Source organism: Leucoraja erinacea, chromosome 41 (genome assembly GCF_028641065.1).
Source record: "Leucoraja erinacea ecotype New England chromosome 41, Leri_hhj_1, whole genome shotgun sequence".
NCBI lineage: Eukaryota > Metazoa > Chordata > Chondrichthyes > Rajiformes > Rajidae > Leucoraja > Leucoraja erinaceus.
In genome coordinates, this window is record NC_073417.1 from 1,171,059 (window position 1) to 1,190,132 (window position 19,074).

At 49.6% G+C, this 19,074-nt stretch overlaps 1 protein-coding gene across 1 annotated transcript in view; it reads left to right on the forward strand.

Annotated features, from left to right (window-relative positions):
• The window catches only part of LOC129714799 (teneurin-3), a 133,922-nt gene that overhangs the window by 74,667 nt on the left and 40,181 nt on the right, over positions 1-19,074 (forward strand). Inside the window, exon 2 of the mRNA XM_055664645.1 lies at positions 18,640-18,929. Coding sequence (XP_055520620.1) covers positions 18,701-18,929 — 229 coding nt within the window. The 5' untranslated portion in view covers positions 18,640-18,700. The remainder of the gene's footprint in view (positions 1-18,639; positions 18,930-19,074) is intronic.

Sequence of the window (19,074 nt, forward strand, 5' to 3'; positions counted from 1 at the left end):
GCTGCCTTACAGCACCAGAGACCCGGGTTCCATCCTGACGACGGGTGCTGTCTGTACGGAGTTTGCACGTTCTCTCCGTGAACTGCGTGGGTTTTCTCCAGGTGCTCCGGTTTCCTCCCACATTCCAAAGGCATGCAGGTTTGTAGGTCAATTTGCTCATGTAGTCATACAGTGTGGAAGTAGGCCCTTTGACCCAACTGGCCTACACCGGCCAACATGTCCCATCTACACCACTTTAAGAGACCTATTTTATTTTTGGCCCATATCCCTCTGAACCTGTCCTATCCATGTACCCGTCTCAATGTTTCTTAAATGTACCTGCCTCAGCTACCTAGTTTCTGTAAATGATCCCCAATGTGTGGGGTAGTACTAGTGAACTGGTCGGCATGGACTCGGTGGGCCGAAGGGCCTGTTTCCACGCTGCATCTCTAAACTCTCAACTCAACTAAAGAATTGATAGCTATATATTATAGTAAATAGGATCACGTCCATGGAATCGGATGTCAATTTAGCACTCTGGTAAGATTTTTTTTTTCAAAAAAGACTATTATTTTACATTTATAGCCTTTTGGCTGTAAAAAACCAGAGTTCAGATAGGCACACTTCATAAAATCAATATGTGACTGGTTTCAGTCTGTGAGTGTTTCCCATTCAATAGCAGTTCATCTCGGCATTACTGTAGCACATCCCATCGTAACTCAGGCTGCTGCTTGTAAACGGAGATAGTGATTATACAAGGAGGGGGTGTATGGGGTAAGGGTGAGGAACCGCAACACGGAGTTTGCACGTTCTCTCCATGACCTGCGTGGGTTTTCTCCGGGTGCTCCGGTTTCCTCCCACATTCCAAAGACATGCAGGTTTGTAGGTTAATTGGGTCATGGCCCTATGAAGAAAGACTGGATAGACTTGGTTTATACTCTCTAGAATTTAGAAGATTGAGGGGGGGATCTTATAGAAACTTACAAAATTCTTAAGGGGTTGGACAGGCTAGATGCAGGAAGATTGTTCCCGATGTTAGGGAAGTCCAGGACAAGGGGTCACAGCTTAAGGATAAGGGGGAAATCCTTTAAAACCGAGATGAGAAGAACTTTTTTCACACAGAGAGTGGTGAATCTCTGGAACTCTCTGCCACAGAGGGTAGTCGAGGCCAGTTCATTGGCTATATTTAAGAGGGAGTTAGATATGGCCCTTGTGGCTAAGGGGATCAGAGGGTATGGAGAGAAGGCAGGTACAGGATACTGAGTTGGATGATCAGCCATGATCATATTAAATGGCGGTGCAGGCTCGAAGGGCCGAATGGCCTACTCCTGCACCTAATTTCTATGTTTCTATGTTTCTATGCGGCTTCTGGAAAGGAATATTCTCCGATGTTTGATTTAGTTGCTTGAAAGAGGGCACGAGATCAGAGGAGATATGGGTCGCGCACCCCCTCACCAGTCAGCCGTGTCCACAAGTTCACAAGTTACAAGAGTAAAATCAGGCCATTTGGCCCATCGAGTCTACTCCGCCATTCAATCGGGGCTGATCTATCTCTCCCTCCTTCAACTGCGCAACCTATTTCATGCCACGAGTTGCTACGACTGGCATCACGACCTACCTAGGACCTACCTACGACCTCCTACGACCTCGCTGCGAGTATGCGTCAAGGGCAAACTCGGCAGAGGTCGTGAATTAGGTGGGACATTCCCTTTATACCCCATTCTCTTGCCTTCTCCCCATAACCCTCGACACCCGTTCTAATCAAGAATCTGTCTACTTCTGCCTTCATAATATCCACTGACTTGGCCTCCACAGCCCTCTGTGGCAATGAGTTCCACAGATTCACTACCTTCTGACTAAAGAAGCTCCTCCTCACCTCCTTTCTAAAGGAGCGCCCTTTAATTCTGAGGCTGCGCCCTCTGGTCCTAGACTCTCCCACCAGTGGAAACATCCTCTCCACATCCACTCTATCCTGGCCTTTCACTATTCTGTATGTTTCAATGAGGTCTCTCCTCCATTCTTCTAAACTCCAGCGAGTACAGGCCCAGCACCAACAAACGCTCACACTGTTGTACAGCACAGAGGCAAGCCCACTATCCAAATGGAGTCAAGTTGGGAAAAGGGGAAGTACAATGGGATCTGGGGGTCCTTGTACATCAGTCTATGAAAGTAAGCATGCAGGTGCAGCAGGCAGTGAAGAAAGTGAATGGCGTGTTGGCCTTTATAACAAGAGGAATCAAATATAGGAGCAAAGAGGTCCTTCTGCAGTTGTACAGAGCCCTAGTGAGAGCACACCTGGAGTATTGTGTGCAGTTTTGGTCCCCTAATTTGAGGAAGGACATTCTTGCTATTGAGGGAGTGCAGCGTAGGTTCACCGGGTTAATTCCCGGGATGGCGGGACTGTCATATGCTGAGTGAATGGAGCAGCTGGCCTTGTACACTCTGGACTTTAGAAGGATGAGAGGAAGTCTCATTGAAACATATAAGATTGTTAAGGTCTTGGACACGCTAGAGGCAGGAAACATGTTCCCGATGTTGGGGGAGTCCAGAACCAGGGGCCACAGTTTAAGAATAAGGAGTAAGCCATTTAGAACAGAGACGAGGAAACACTTTTTCTCACAGAGAGTGGTGAGTCTGTGGAAATCTCTGCCTCAGAGGGCGGTGGAGGCGGGTTCGCTGGATGCTTTCAAGAGAGAGCTAGATAGGGCTCTTAAAGATAGCGGAGTCAGGGGATATGGGGAGAAGGCAGGAACGGGGTAGTGATTGTGGATGATCAGCCATGATCACATTGAATGGCGGTGCTGACCCACGCGTCACGACGCGTCGACCAGTTTTCTACGTGGCGCGTAAATGAGGAGCAATTGACGCCCAAGTGGGACAGGCCCGTTACTCTCCTTCAAAGGGATCTATAGAAGGCCCGGCCACATGAAGGCAGCCAATATCAAAGTTTAGTTTACTTTAGTTTTACTGAACGATGTAGCGTGGAAACTGGCTCCTCTGCCCACCGAGACAATAGACAATAGGTGCAGGAGTAGGCCATTCGGCCCTTCGAGCCAGCACCGCCATTCAATGTGATCATGGCTGATCATCCCCAATCAGTACCCCGTTCCTGCCTTCTCCCCATATCCCCTGACTCCTCTATCTTTAAGAGCCCTATCTAGTTCTCTCTTGAAAGCATCCAGAGAACCCGCCTCCACCGCCCGCTGAGGCAGAGAATTCCACAGACTCAAAATTCTCTGTGAAAAAGTGTTTCCTCGTCTCCATGGCTTATCCCTTATTCTTAAACCATGGCCCCTGGTTCTGAACTCCCCCAACATCGGGAACATGTTTCCTGCCTCTAGCGTGCCCAAACCCTTAATAATCTCATATGTTTCAATAAGATACCCTCTCATCCTTCTAAATTCCAGAGTGTACAAGCCCAGCCGCTCCATTCTCTCAGCATATGACAGTCCCGCCATCCCAGGAATTAACCTTGTAAACCTACGCTGCACTCCCTCGATAGCAAGAATGTCCTTCCTCATATTTGGAGACCAAAACTGCACACAATACTCCAGGTGTGGTCTCACTAGGGCCCTGTACAACTGCAGAAGAATCTCTTTGCTCCTTTACTTAACTCCTCTTGTTATGAAGGCCAACATGCCATTAGCTTTCTTCACTGCCTGCATGCTTGCTTACTTTCAGTGACAGATGAACAAGGACCCCCCAGATCCCGTTGTACTTCCCCTTTTCCCAACTTGATACCATTCAGATAATACTTTCCCTTCTTGTTTTTGCCATCAAAGTCACATGGATCCACATTAAACTACATCTGACATGCATCTGCCCACTCACACAACCTGTCCAAGTCGCCCTGCATCCTCATAGCATCCTCCTCACAGTTCACACTGCCACCCAGCTTGGTGTCAACCGCAAATTTGCTAATGTTACTTTGAATCCCTTCATCTAAATCATTGATGTATATTGTAAATAGCTGGGGTCCCAGCACCGAGCCTTGCGGTACCCCACTAGTCACTCCTGCCATTCTGAATAAAACATGTTCATCCCTACTCTTTGTTTCCTGTCTGCCAACCAATTTTCTATTTAGGCAGATACACGGATAGGACAGGTTAGATGAATGTGGGCCAAACGCGGGCTGGTGGGACTAGTGTAGATGGTAGGTGTGGGCAAGTTCAAATTCAGATTCAGATTCAATTTTAATTGTCATTGTCAGTGTACAGTACAGAGACAACGAAATGCATTTAGCATCTCCCTGGAAGAGCGACATAGCAAACGATTTGAATAAATAATAATAAGTGTCCGGGGGGGGGGGTGGTGATTGGCAGTCACCGAGGTACGTTGTTGAGTAGAGTGACAGCCGCCGGAAAGAAGCTGTTCCTCGACCTGCTGGTTCGGCAACGGAGAGACCTGTAGCGCCTCCCGGATGGTAGGAGGGTAAACAGTCCATGGTTGGGGTGGGAGCAGTCCTTGGCGATGCTGAGCGCCCTCCGCAGACAGCGCTTGCTTTGGACAGACTCAATGGAGGGGAGCGAGGAACCGGTGATGCGTTGGGCAATTTTCACCACCCTCTGCAATGCCTTCCGGTCGGAGACAGAGCAGTTGCCATACCATACTGTGATGCAGTTGGTAAGGATGCTCTCGATGGTGCAGCGGTAGAAGTTCACCAGGATCTGAGGAGACAGATGGACCTTCTTCAGTCTCCTCAGGAAGAAGAGACGCTGATGAGCCATCTTGATCAGAGTAGAGGTATTGTGGGTCCAAGAGAGGTCATCGGAGATGTTGACTCCCAGGAACCTGAAGCTAGGTTGGGCAGGATGGCCTGTGTCCACGCTTTAAGATGCTGCCTGACCCGTTGAGTTACTCCAGCATTATGTGTCTGTCTTTGAGGACATCCCCCTTTAATTTGAGCCGGGGGTTGGGGGGGTGGGGAGTTAAACGTAAGCGGCGGCAGGGACCTTATGCCTCGCAGCTGTGGGGCGCGGCTTCCTGTTGACCATCTGGGCTGAGCTTTTGTTTCATTCTCCGAGCGTTTGGTCGCAGGGAGAGAAGATGAGCGGCAAACGCACGCACACAGGCGGGATCTCCAGCTCACCTTGGATATCAGCCAGGCGACCTTTAGAAGGTGCGCTGGGCCTCCCCTCTCAAGTTACATGAAGGATGAAACTAGATACGGGATCCTCACTGGAGGGATTAATTCGCTCACGGAATGACCACACTGAGCCTCTGTTCCCCTCTGTAATTCCAGCCCAGCTCGAGTGGTGCAAAGGGACCTGAAGGTAGACACAGAATGCTGGTGTAACTCAGGAAGCGTAAGTTGGGATTGAGGGAGTGCAGCGTGGGTTGACAAGGTTAATTCCCGGGATGGTGGGACTGTCATATGCTGAGAGAATGAAGCGGCTGGGCTTGTACACTCTGGAGTTTAGAAGGATGAGAGGATATCTTATTGAAACATATAAGATTGTTAAGGGACAGGAAACATGTTCCCGATGTTGGGGGAGTCCAGAACCAGGGGCCACAGTTTAAGAATAAGGAGTAAGCCATTTAGAACGGAGACGAGGAAACACTTCTTCACATGGAGAGTGATGAGTCTGTGGAATTCTCTGCCTCAGAGGGCGGTGGAGGCCAGTTCTCTGGATGGTTTCAAGAGAGAGCTCGATAGGGCTCTTAAAGTTAGTGGTCAGGGGATATGGGGAGAAAGCAGGAACGGGGTACTGATTGGGGATGATCTGCCATTTAGACAATAGACAATAGTCAATAGGTGCAGGAGTAGGCCATTCGGCCCCTTCGAGCCAGCACCGCCATTCAATGTGATCATGGCTGATCATCCCCAAGCAGTACCCCGTTCCTGCCTTCTCCCCATATCCCCTGACTCCGCTATTTTTAAGAGCACTATCTCGCTCTCTCTTGAAAGCAGATGAGGTAACACTTTTTCCTCAAAGAGAGTTGTGAGTCTTTGGAATTCTCTGCCTCAGAAGACGGTGGAGGCCGGTTCTCTGGATACTTTCAAGAGAGAGCTAGACGACCAAATATATTCTCCTGCATTCATTCACCCCCACCCAAACTCTGCAACATCTGTCTGTGGATGTGATCCAGATGTTGTGTGAGGTCACTTTATTTTGTCTCCGCTGGAGCCGGGCGGCAACTTAAATTCCCCACCCAGACTCTGGGTCGGGGTTGGGAGAGTAGGGAGAGAAACGAAAATATCTTTGTCCAAAGAAGACACAAGAGAATTCAGATACTTGAACAAAGCACAAAGTGCCGGAGGAACTCAGCGGGTCAGTCAGCATCTGTGTAGGGAAATGGACAGATGACATTTCGGGTCGGGCTTTGTGGAGTTTGTTTAGTTTAGTTTAGTTTAGTTTAGTTTAGTTTAGTTTAGAGATACAGTGCGGAAACAGGCCCTTCAGCCCACTGAGTCCGTGCCGACCAGCGATCCCCGCACACGCACACTATCCTACGCACACTAGGAACAATTTACAATCTTTACCGAAGCCAATTAAGCTAAGAATGTTGGGCCGAATGACTTAATTCTACTCCTATTCCTCTTGACCCAATGAACCCCGCACGTCTTTGGACTGTGGGAGGAAGCCAGAGATCCCAGGGGAAACCCACGCAGGTCACGGTGAGAACGTACAAACTCCGTACAGACAGCACCCCTTAGTCGGGGTCGAACCCCGGGTCTCTGGCGCCGTGAGGCAGCAACTCTACCGCTGCACCAACATGCTCCCTGTGACCGTGTGGGGTTCCGTTTTTCTACCTGCCGGCTAGCAGATTAAATGCCCCTCTGTAAATTGCCCCCTGGTGTGCCGGGAGCGGATGGGAAAGTGGGATTACATAGAAAATACGCGAATGGGCCGTCGTGGACCGAAGGGCCTGTTTCCATGCTGTATCTACTAAGTAAATTCAGATTTTGCCAAACCCACTGAGCACCTCCAACACTCAGTGTTTTGCTTAAAGATTCAGAAAGATGCTAGACTAAGGGGGTCCCAGTCACCGCGGTGGGTGGGATGGGGGGGGGAGAGGAAGTGTGTAGGCGGGCTGGAGGGATTTGCGAGGGGGTGGGGGAGGAGGGATGTGGGGGGGGGGGGGGGGGGGTGTGTGGTGTGGGTAGGGTGTGGGGGGGAGGGAGGAGAAGGGAGGGGATGGTTTGGCAGAGGGCTGTGTGTGGGTGGGGGAGGTGTGGAGGGGAGGGGTGTGCGTGTGGGCTGGGGATTGTGTGGGGGGGGGTTGTTGTGGGCAGGGGGGTTGTGGAGGAGGGATTTGTGGGTGGGGAAGGGGTGTGTGGGGGGTAGAGGGTTGTGTGGGGGGGGAGGAAAGGTTTTGGAGAAGGGGGGGTTGTGGGGGAGAGGGTGTGTGGGGGGGGCATTGTGGGGACGTGTGGATGGGGTTGGTGGGGGGAGGGAGGTGTATGGGCATGGAGGGGGGGGGGGGTTGTGGGGGGGGGAGGGGTTGTGAGGGGGAGGTGTTGTGGGGGGGGGGGGGGGGGGGGTGTGGGGGGGGGGGGGGGGGTGGGGGGGGGGGGTGGGGGGGGGGGGGGGGGGGGGGGGGGGGGGGGGGGGGGGCGGGGGGAGGGGAGGGGCTGGGGGGAGGGGGCTGTGGGGGGAGGGGGCTGTGGGGGGAGGGGGCTGTGAGGGGGAGGGGGGGTGTGGGGGTGTGAGGGGTGTGGGGGGGGGTTGTGAGGGGGAGGTGTTGTGTGGGGGGGAGGGGGCTGTGAGGGGGGAGGGGCTGTGGGGGGAGGGGCTGTGGGGGGGAGGGGCTGTGGGGGGAGGGGCTGTGAGGGGGGAGGGGCTGTGGGGGGGTGAGGGGTGTGGGGGGGGGTTGTGAGGGGGAGGTGTTGTGGGGGGGGGAGGGGCTGTGAGGGGGGAGGGGCTGTGGGGGGAGGTGTGTGGGGGGGGGTGAGCGGTGTGTGGGGGGAGGTATGTGTGAGCAGGGGATTTGGGGGAGAGGGGTGTGTGTGGGGCGTGGGGAGATTGCACGGGGTGTGTGTGGGCAGGGGGAGGGTTGTGAGGGGTGTGTGGAAGGGAGGGATGTGTAGGAGTGTTGGGTGTGTGGGGGGGGTTGGGTGGGGGGGGGGGGGGAGGAGTGTGTGGGTGGGGGGAGAGAGAGCTCGAAGAAAAGACAGGGAAGAGCCGTGGGGGTGTGTGCGGTACTACGGGGGGAGAGGAACAGGAGCCAGCAAGGGGGACCAGAGGGGAAGGGGTTGGGGGTGCGATGGGGACTCACAGCGGGCGCTGGTCACTTCGCTGGTCTCCCTCCTCCGCAAGGCTCGCGGACTCAATCAGCACAGCTTGAGGACTCAGTCCCGCCTCCGGGGCTTTATTCTCCTCGCCCTGCCCGGTGATTAACAGCAGGTGCCGAAAGGGGCGTTACCTTCATGGTGACTGACAGGCGAGAAGACCAATCTGCGGATCTCACCATTTGTTAAACCTTCACAAGTTTTGTAATCTTCCACCAATCGGAACGAAACTTGGTGCGCTTGGAGCAGAGGAGAATGGCGAGTAAGGTGGCGAAAAAATCCCAGCGATATACAGTACCGTTTTTGCGCAAATTTAAAAACAACGCAAACCGGAAGAGGATAAGATGAGAGTTTTAGTACTAGCATAGATGGGACAAGCACAGGCAGGCGGGATTAGTGTTAATGGGACATGTTGGTCCGTGTGGGCAAGAGCCTGTCTCCACATTGCATGAGTCTATGACTCTATGAATCTTTTGCAGTCTGAAGAATGGTCCCGACCCAATTGTCCGTCCATTCCCCCAGAATATGCTGCAAACATTGTCTCTAATTTGTAAGATAGAACAAGTGTACGGGCGGTCGCTGGTCGGCACGGACTCCGTGGGCTGAAGGGCCTAATACGGTGCTGTATCTCTAACTCAACTACACTGTGTGACTCTAATCCATAAATACAATGTTTGCCTGCAGTTTGAATCTTTTCAATCATTTTTTAAAATATTTTGAAGACTTGTACGAACACTGCTGACTGTGGCGTTATTCAATGAACAGACACTGAGAATATTTTTGCTTTTGCATAGTTTTTTCCTCATGTATATATTTTTATTACAAATAGAGATTATTTTTGAAGTTGAAAAAAATCTGCACAATATACCTTAAGTTGCAGTTATATAAGCCGTTGGTGAGGCCGCACTTTAGAGCATTGTGTTCAGTTTTGGGGACCATGTGATAGGAAAGATGTTGTCAAGCTGGAAAGGGTGCAGAGAAGGTTTACGACGATGTTGCCAGGACTAGAGGGCCTGAGCTACAGGGAGATGTGGAGCAGGCTGGGACTCTATTCCTTGGAGCGCAGGAGGATGAGGGGTGATCTTATAGAGGTGTACAAAATCATGAGAGGAATAGATCGGGTAGATGCACAGAGTCTCTTGCCCAGAGTAGGGGAATCGAGGACCAGAGGACACAGGTTTAAGGTGAATGGGAAAAGATTTAATAGGAATCTGAGGGGTAAATTTTTTCACACAAAGGGTGATGGGTGTATGGAACGAGTTGCCGGAGCAGGTAGTGGAGGACTATCGCAACATTTAGACAGGACAATTCTCTGCCTCAGAGAGAGCTAGATAAGGCTCTTAAAGATAGCGGAGTCAGGGGATATGGGGAGAAGGCAGGAACGGGGTACTGATTGGGGATGATCAGCCATGATCACAGTGAATGGTGGTGCAGGCTCGAAGGGCCGAATGGCCTATTCCTGCACCTATTGTCTATTGTCTATTGACAGGTTTAGAGCGTATGGGCCAAACGCAGGCAGGTGGGACTAGAGCAGATGGGACATTGTTGGCCGGTGTGGGCAAGTAGGGACGAAGGGCCTTTTTTCAACACTGTATCACTCACTCTATGACTATCACTCTAATAAAAACACTCCACAACACAAAACATAAGAGCAGAATTTTAAGTTGGTTCAGCTGTGAGTAATTTGGTCAAAGCAGATGGAAAGTACATACTTCTGGAGAGAAGAGTATCCATGGCTGAGAGTCTGAGCTTACACCCCAGCACTATGAATATTGACTTCTCTAACTTCAAGTACCCCTTGCTTTCCCTCTCTCTCCGTCCCTCTCCCACCCAAGTATTTGTACTAGTTTCAAAGTCATCTTAGATAGACAGAAAAAGCTGCAGTAACTCAGCGGGTCAGGCAGCATCTTTGGAGAACATGGATAGGTGACGTTTCACAGAGTGCTGGAGTAACTCAGCGGGTCAGGCAGCATCTGTGGAGAACATGGATAGGTGACGTTTCACAGAGTGCTGGAGTAACTCAGCGGGTCAGGCAGCATCTAAGGAAAAAAAGGAACAGGCGATGTTTTGGGTCGAGACCCTTTTCTATCTGAAGAAGGGTCTCGACCCAAACGTCACATCCATGTTCTCCACAGATGCTGCCTGACCCACTGAGTTACTCCAGCACTCTGTGAAACGTCACCTATTCATGTTCTCCACAGATGCTGCCTGACCCGCTGAGTTACTCCAGCACTCTGTGAAACGTCACCTATCCATGTTCTCCACGGATGCTGCCTGACCCACTGAGTTACTCCAGCACTCTGTGAAACGTCACCTATTCATGTTCTCCACAGATGCTGCCTGACCCACTGAGTTACTCCAGCACTCTGTGAAACGTCACCTATCCATGTTCTCCATAGATGCTGCCTGACCCACTGAGTTACTCCAGCACTCTGTGAAACGTCACCTATCCATGTTCTCCACAGATGCTGCCTGACCCGCTGAGTTACTCAAGCTTTTTGCATCTCTCTTTGATATAAACCAGCATCTGCAGTTCCTTCCTATGCATTTCAAAGTCGCCTTGTTAAGTCTCATTGTCTGTAACTGGTGTTCACCGAGCCCACAGCTAACAATGGCCTGTTCCCTCTATCACCGATACCCTTTTGTACCTTTCATTCAGTTGTTCTATATCTCTCTACATCACCGTCTATATTTCTCGTTTCCCTCTTCCCCTGACTTTCATTCTGAAGAAGGGTCTCGACCCGAAACATCACCCATTCCTTTTCTCCAGAGATGTAGTCTGACCCGCTGAGTTACTCCAACTCTTTGTGTCTCTCATCTGAGAGCCTGATAGTCGGAACATGTATACCAACGAAACATCCAATTTGGTACTCGGCACTGAAATGTACTGAGGTCACGATAAGCCTGGATGTGTAGAATGAAACCCCTATTGTGCATTCCAGACGCCCTGTGTTTTTTCCCACCAGTGACAGATGTAAACCAATCTATTGACCAGAACTCTGGTTTCAAATTGGGTCTACTTGAGATAATGCGCCAGGTATGTGTGTGTGTGTGTGTGTGTGTGTGTGTGTGTGTGTGTGTGTGTGTGTGTGTGTGTGTGTGTGTGTGTGTGTGTGTGTGTGTGTGTGTGTGTGTGTGTGTGTGTGTGTGTGTGTGTGTGTGTGTGTGTGTGTGTGTGTGTGTGTGTGTGTGTGTGTGTGCGCGCGTGTGTGTGTGCGCTAAACCCTGCTTTAGATCAATCATGGTGGAAATGCTAATAGCCCATGAGGATTCAGATTAAATCTTGACGAAAGCTGCTGTTTCAGCTGCTTTTTCTTTTCAAGAAAAATTTCCCCCCCCCGCAATCCTTTCAAGAGGACGAGATGAAAAGAGCTAAAGAGTCTTGAGGATATTTCCGTGGGACTGCTGGGCACTTGGTGTGGCAGGCGACAATTAAACAGTGGAGAAAGGTGGACACAGTAAACAGTCCCATAGAAACATAGCCAATAGGTGCAGGAGTAGGCCATTCGGCCCTTCGAGCCAGCTCAGCCATTCAATGTGATCATGGCTTATCGTCCACAATCAGTACCCCGTTCCTGCCTTCTCCCCACATCCCTTGATTCCGTTCGCCCGAAGAGCTACATCTAACTCTCTCTTGAAAACATCCAGTGAATTGGCCTCCACTGCCTTCTGTGGCAGAGAATGGGGCAGTTGGGCTTGTACACGCCGACCAACATGCCATGCCTACTAGTTCTACCTGCCTGCGTACGGCCCATATCCCTCTACACCTGTCCTATCCATCCATGTACCTGTCCAACTGTTTCTTCAACATTGGGATAGTCCCTGTCTCAACTACCTCCTCCGGCAGCTCATTCCATACACCCTTTCCCCCCATTACCTTAAACCTATGTCCTCTGGTTCTTGATTCCCCAGCTCTGGGCAAGCGACTGTTTGTCCACCTGATGTATTCCTCTCGTGATTTTGTACACAAACTGCTGAAGAAAGTAGACAATAGGTGCAGGAGTAGGCCATTCGGCCCTTCGAGCCAGCACCGCCATTCAATGTGATCACGGCTATTCATCCCCACTCAGTACCTCGTTCCTGCCTTCTCCCCATATCCCCTGACTCTGCTATCTTTAAGATCCCTATCTAGCTCTCTCTTGAAAGTATCCAAGAGATACTTGGCCTCCACCGGCCACTGAGGCAGAGAATTCCACAGACTCACAACTCTCTGTGAGATAAAGTGTTTCCTCGTCTCCGTTCTAAATGGCTTACTCCTTATTCTTAAACTGTGGCCCCTGGTTCTGGACTCCCCCAACATCGGGAAGCAACTCAGCAGGTCTGGAGAACATGGATAGGTGGCATTTTTGGTCGGGATCCTTCTTTAGACCAGTAAATGGATGCCTTGTATGACCTTCCCTCCCTGTCAGAAAACATATTGATTTGTGCCATTAGAAAGAAAGCAGAATAATCCATAATGCAGAGTCGCTTGCAGTTTTGAAAATCATTCGTAATGGATTCATGGAGAGATCCAGCCCAACTTGCCCACACCGGCCAACATGTCCCATCTACAATAGCCCCACCTGCCTGCGTTTGGCCCATATCAAGAAGAGGAAACCCTCGCTGTCACAGGGAGAAGGGGCGGTCACGGTGGCGCGGCGGTAGATTTACAGCCTCACAGCGCTGGAGACCCAGGTTCGATCCCGACTACGGGTGCTGACTGTACGGAGTTTGCACGTTCTCCCCGTGACCTGCGTGGGTTTTCTCCGAGATCTTCGGTTCCCTCCCACACTCCAAAGACGTACAGGGTTGTTGGTTAATTGGCTTGGTGTAAATGTAAAAATTCTCCCTTTTGTGTGTAGGATCGTGTTAGTGTGCGGGGATTGCGGGTCGGCGCGGACCCGGTGGGCCGAAGGGCCTGTTTCCGCGCTGAATCTCTAAACTAAACTAAAACTAAGTGACGTCTTTACTCTTTAGTCTCTTTAGTCAGAGAGTAATCTGTGGAACTCATTGCCACAGAGGCCTGTGGAGGCCATCAGTGGCTATTTGTAAAGCAGAGGTAGACAAATTCTTGATTAGAACGGGTGTCAAGGGTTAAGGGGAGAAGGCAGGAGAATTGGGTTCGGAAGCAGAGACCAGCCATGAGTGCTGAGTTGCTTCAGCAGTTTGTGTACAAAATCATGAGAGGAATAGATCGAGTAGACAACTTGCCCAGAGTAGGGGAATCGAGAACCAGAGGGCACAGGTTGAAGGTGAAGGGGAAAATATATAATATGAACCTGAAGGGCAACTCTTTCACACAGAGGGCAGGGGTGTATGGAACTAGCTGCTGGAGGAGGTAGTTGAGGCTGGGAGAAGGTGCAGGAGCCTGAACACTGCAACGTCCAGGTTCAGGAATAGCTACTTCCCCACAGCCATCAGGCTCGGACAAAACACTGAACATTAATAGCCCATTATCTGTTTATTTGCACTTTATCAGTTTATTTATTCATTTGTGTATATAGTTATATAATGGTATATGGACACACTGATCTGTTCTGTAGTCAATGCCTACTATGTGCTGTTGTGCTAAAGCAAAGCGAGAATCTCATTGTCCTATCAGGGACAATAAACTCTCTTGAATCTTGATTATCTCAACGTTGGAGAAACATTTGGACAGGTACATGGACAGGAGTGGGCCGAATGGCCTAATTCTACTCTGGTAACTTGTGAACATGTGAGATGCATGCAAACTCCACACAGGCAGTCAGCAGCACGAGGTCAGGATGGAGCCCGGGTCTCTGCCGCTGCGAGGCAGCAACTCTACCACTGCGTCAGTGTGTGCCGCCTCTGTTCTAACGGCGGGCTGGATTTTTTATTTTTTTTAATTTAAACTATTCGCAGAAGCCTTTCAAAAGCCAGCTCTATAACCCCTGGGGAATCTGCACTAATCTCTTGCAGGAAAATAGAACACTTAATTTGGAAAATGTTTAAAAAAAAAAAAAAAAAATCTATTTACAATAACATAACAATGCGGTAATGTAATGTGTGTAATAATATACTGGGAAATTATTTTTGCGATTATTTTCGCTTCTTGGTGACTTTTCATGTAGAAAAGTGGTTGATACAACAGGTTAACATAGAGCCTCAAGCAAGAGTGATTTCAATTACCTGTCTGTGACTGTTAATGGTTTGTGAGGGGGGGACAATTACTATGGATGAGAATCTGCTAACACTGTCACAATGCCGCTGCCCGTAACATGATGCAAGTGCTATTGTTTACTGGAGAGGGTTTGCAGTTGCACCTTTAATAGCGGCAAGTGGAAGACTTAAAGTGCTTCAGGACTTCAGAAATAGCGGAGTGAGGGGATATGGGGAGAAGGCAGGAACGGGGTACTGATTGGGGATGATCAGCCATAGAAACATAGAAACATAGAAATTAGGTGCAGGAGTAGGCCATTCGGCCCTTCGAGCCTGCACCGCCATTCAATATGATCATGGCTGATCATCCAACTCAGTATCCCATACCTGCCTTCTCTCCATACCCCCTAATCCCCTTAGCCACAAGGGCCACATCTAACTCCCTCTTAAATATAGCCTATGAACTGGCCTCAACTACCCTCTGTGGCAGAGAGTTCCAGAGATTCACCACTCTCTGTGTGAAAAAAGTTCTTCTCATCTCGGTTTTAAAGGATTTCCCCCTTATCCTTAAGCTGTGACCCCTTGTCCTGGACTTCCCTAACATCGGGAGCCATGATCACTTTGAATGGCGGTGCTGGCTCGAAGGGCCGAATGGCCTACTCCTGCACCTATTACCCATTGTCTATTGTCTATTAACTCAATCACTGCATATCCTTTCTCCGACGAGGGTACCTGCCAGGGCAGTGAGCCAATGAGCAAATGGCAACTTGCTATACTCACCTCCGCTCGGTTAACAATAATCAACCTGATCTCCCGGTGGCTCAGCACTTCAACTCCCCCTCCCATTCCCAATCCGCCCTTCCTGTCCTGGGCCTCCTCCATGGCCAGAGTGAGGTCCACCGCAAATTGGAGGAGCAGCACCTCATATTACACTTGGGTAGTTTACACCCCAGCGGTATGAATATTGACTTCTCCAATTTCAGGTAGTCTGTACGGAGTTTGTACGTTCTCCCCGTTACCTGCGTGGGTTTTCTCCAAGATCTTTGGTTTCCTCCCACACTCCAAAGAAGTGCAGGTTTGTAGGTTAATTGGCTTGGTGTAAATTGTAAATTGTCCCTCGTGTGTGTAGGGTAGCGTTAGTGTGCGGGGATCGCTGGTCAGCGCGGACTCGGTGGGCCAAAAGGTTTGTTTCCACACTGTATCTCTAAACCAAACTGAAACAAAACTACTCTCATGTGTGCTGAGGTAGAGTGAACGAGGCATTAAAGGGAACAAACTTCTTCTGATGTCACCGGCAATAATTAGGACTTATATTCTTTCATCTTCTTAGTTTAGTTTAGTTTAGAGATACAGCGCGGAAACAGGCCCTTCGGCCCACCAACCAGCGATTCCTGCACACTGGCACTATCCTACACAATAGACAATAGACATAGAAACATAGAAACATGGACAATAGGTGCAGGAGTAGGCCATTCGGCCCTTCTAGCCAGCACCACCATTCAATATGATCATGGCTGATCATCCCCAATCAGTACCCCGTTCCTGCCTTCTCCCCATATCCCCCTGACTCCACCATTTTAAGAGCCCTATCTAGCTCTCACTTCAAAGCATCCAGAGAACCGGCCTCCACCACCCTCTGAGGCAGAGAATTCCACAGACTCACAACTCCCTGTGTGAAAAAGTGTTTCCTCGTCTCCGTTCTAACCCCTTATTCTTAAACTGTGGCCCCTGGTTCTGGACTCCCCCGACCTCAGGAACATGTTTCCTGACTCTAGCGTGTCCAAACCTTTAATAATCTTATATGTTTCAATGAGATTGTCAATAACACACTCGGGGACAATTTACAATTTTTGCCGAATCCAATTAATCTGCAAACCTGTACATCTTTGGATGGTGGAGGGGAAGCCAGCGCGCCTGGAGTATACCCATGCGGTCACGGGGAGAACGTACAAATTCCGTGCACGTAGTCTGGATGGAACCCAGGTCTCTGGCGCTGTGAGGCAGCAACTCTACCGCTGCGCCACCGTGCTGCCCTCCAAGTACCTCTCTCCATCGATTATTCTGTTAAAAGAGCAGTTAAGGAAATATTACTGGGGGAAAAAAAACAGTGGAAAAAATATAGGTTTTTGGATTCTATTATTAGTGAATAATAGCCCGATAATTGTGCATCTGATTCTTATCGCCTGTGATAAAAATGAACAAAAGAGACATTATAGCTTATAATGGACATTTAAAAAACCATTTGGATATTGGCTTCTCATTGAGTAAATCTTGTCATTCTGTCTGATACAAGGCAAAACGTCTGTAGCTCTTGAATTGGCAGCAGCACGTCTCCCTTGATAACCATCAGTATGTTACCACCTCAGGCTATGTGCTCAGCCCCCTGCTCTCTATGCTCACTCTATACCCGTGACTGTGTGCAGGAAGGAACTGCAGATGCTGGTTTCCACCGAAGATAGGCACAAACAGCCGGAGTAACTCAGCGGGACACGGGCAGCATCTCTGGAGAGGAAGGACTAGGTAACGTTTCGGGAGTTTGGAAGGATGAGGGGATATCTTATAGAAACATATAAAATTATAAAAGGACTGGACAAGCTAGATGCAGGAAAGATGTTCCCAATGTTGGGCGAGTCCAGAACCAGGGGCCACACACAATCTTAGAATAAAGGGGAGGCCATTTAAGACTGAGGTGAGAAAAAAACTTTTTCACCCAGAGAGTTGTGAATTTGCGGAATTCCCTGCCACAGAGGGCAGTGGAGGCCAAATCACTGGATGGATTTAAAAGAGAGTTAGATAGAGCTCTGGGGGCTAGTGGAATCAAGGGATATGGGCAGGCACGGGTTATTGATTGGGGACGATCAGCCATGATCACAATGAATGGCGGTGCTGGCTCGAAGGGCCAAATGGCCTCCTCCTGCACCTATTGTCTATTGTCTATTGACTAGGTAACTTTCAACTGACCCCATCAAATGTCTGAAGAAGGGTTTCGGCCCGAAACGTCGCCTATTTCCTTTGCTCCATAGATGCTGCTGCACCCGCTGAGTTTCTCCAGCATTTTTGTGTACCTTTGATCTTCCAGCATCTGCAGCTCCATGTTGAACACAGGTTTGCAGGTTAATTGGCTTGGTATGAAGGTATAAATTGTCTCAAGTGTGTGTAGGATATTGTTAGTGTGCAGGGGTTGCTGGTCGGCACGGTATCAGTGGGCCGAAGGGCCTATTTCCAGAACCTGGGGCCACAGTTTAAGAATAAGGGGTAAGCCATTTAGAACGGAGACGAGGAAACACTTTAAATCACACAGAGTTGTGAGTCTGTGGAATTCTCTGCCTCAGAGGGCGGTGGAGGCCGGTTCTCTGGATACTTTCAAGAGATCAGGGGATATGGGGAGAAGGCAGAAACGGGGTACTGATTTGGGGATGATCAGCCATGATCACATTGAATGGTGGTGCTGGCTCGAAGGGCCGAATAGCCTACTCCTGCACCTATTGTCTATTGTCTGGGGGTGGGAGATTGCAACCTTCGAGTGGTCCGCCCTGTTTCGATGAATGCAATCAACCTGGCATGCACAATCAAATAAGATCAAATAGAACAAGTCGCAGCCTCAAAAAGGCTGGCAGCATCATCAAGGACCAACGCCATCCTGGCCACACACTCATCTCCCCGCTACCTTCAGGTAGAAGATACAGGAGCCTGAAATCTGCAACATCCAGGTTCAGGAATAACTGCTTCCCCACAGCCATCAGGCTATTAAGCTCAACTCAAACAAAAATCTGAACTTTAATAGCCCATTGCACTTTATATGCTTATTTATGTGTGTATATATATATATATATATATATATATATATATCCAATGGTATATGGACACACTGATCTGTTCTGTATTTATTTATGCCTACTATATTCTGTTGTGCTGAAGCAAAGCAAGAATTTCATTGTCCTATCAGGGACACATGACAATAAACTCTCTTGAATCTTGAATCTTGAATCTTAGACAATAGACAATAGACAATAGGTGCAGTAGGCCATTCGGCCCTTCGAGCCAGCACCACCATTCAATGTGATCATGGCTGATCATCCCCAATCAGTACCCCGTTCCTGCCTTCTCCCCATATCCCCTGACTCCACCATCTTTAAGAGCCCTATCTAGCTCTCTCATGAAAGCATCCAGAGAACTTGCCTCCGCCACCCTCTTGTCCTAGAACTTTAGGCTGTGCACGTCATAGGCAGGAAGAAGAAGAAGTCTATTGTCTATTGTCTATTTCCACGCTGTATCTCTGAAACTGAACCAAACTGTAGACGCTAACGTGTTTGTTCTGTCCTGTCCAGGTTGTGCTGATTTGAGCTTTGAGAGGAGATTCCGGGAAGGTTGGACAATAATGCCGGCAGCATGGATGTGAAGGAACGAAGGCCCTACTGTTCGCTCACCAAGAACCGACGCGACAAGGAGAGGCGCTACACCAGCTCCTCGGTGGACAAAGACCACTGCCGAGTGCCCACCCAGAAGTCGTACAGTTCCAGCGAGACCCTCAAAGCTTACGACCACGACAACAGGCTCCTGTACGGGGGCAGGGTGAAGGATCTGGTCCACAGGGAAGTGGATGAGTTCACCAGACCAGGTGAGCAAAGGACTTTCTTCTAGTTGAGTTGAGTTTAGTTTAGAGACACTGCGTGGAAACAGGCCCTTCGGCCCATGGATAATCACCACCTAATGATTACCCATGTGTGAGGATGAACTGTAGCTGCCGGTTTACACCGAAGATA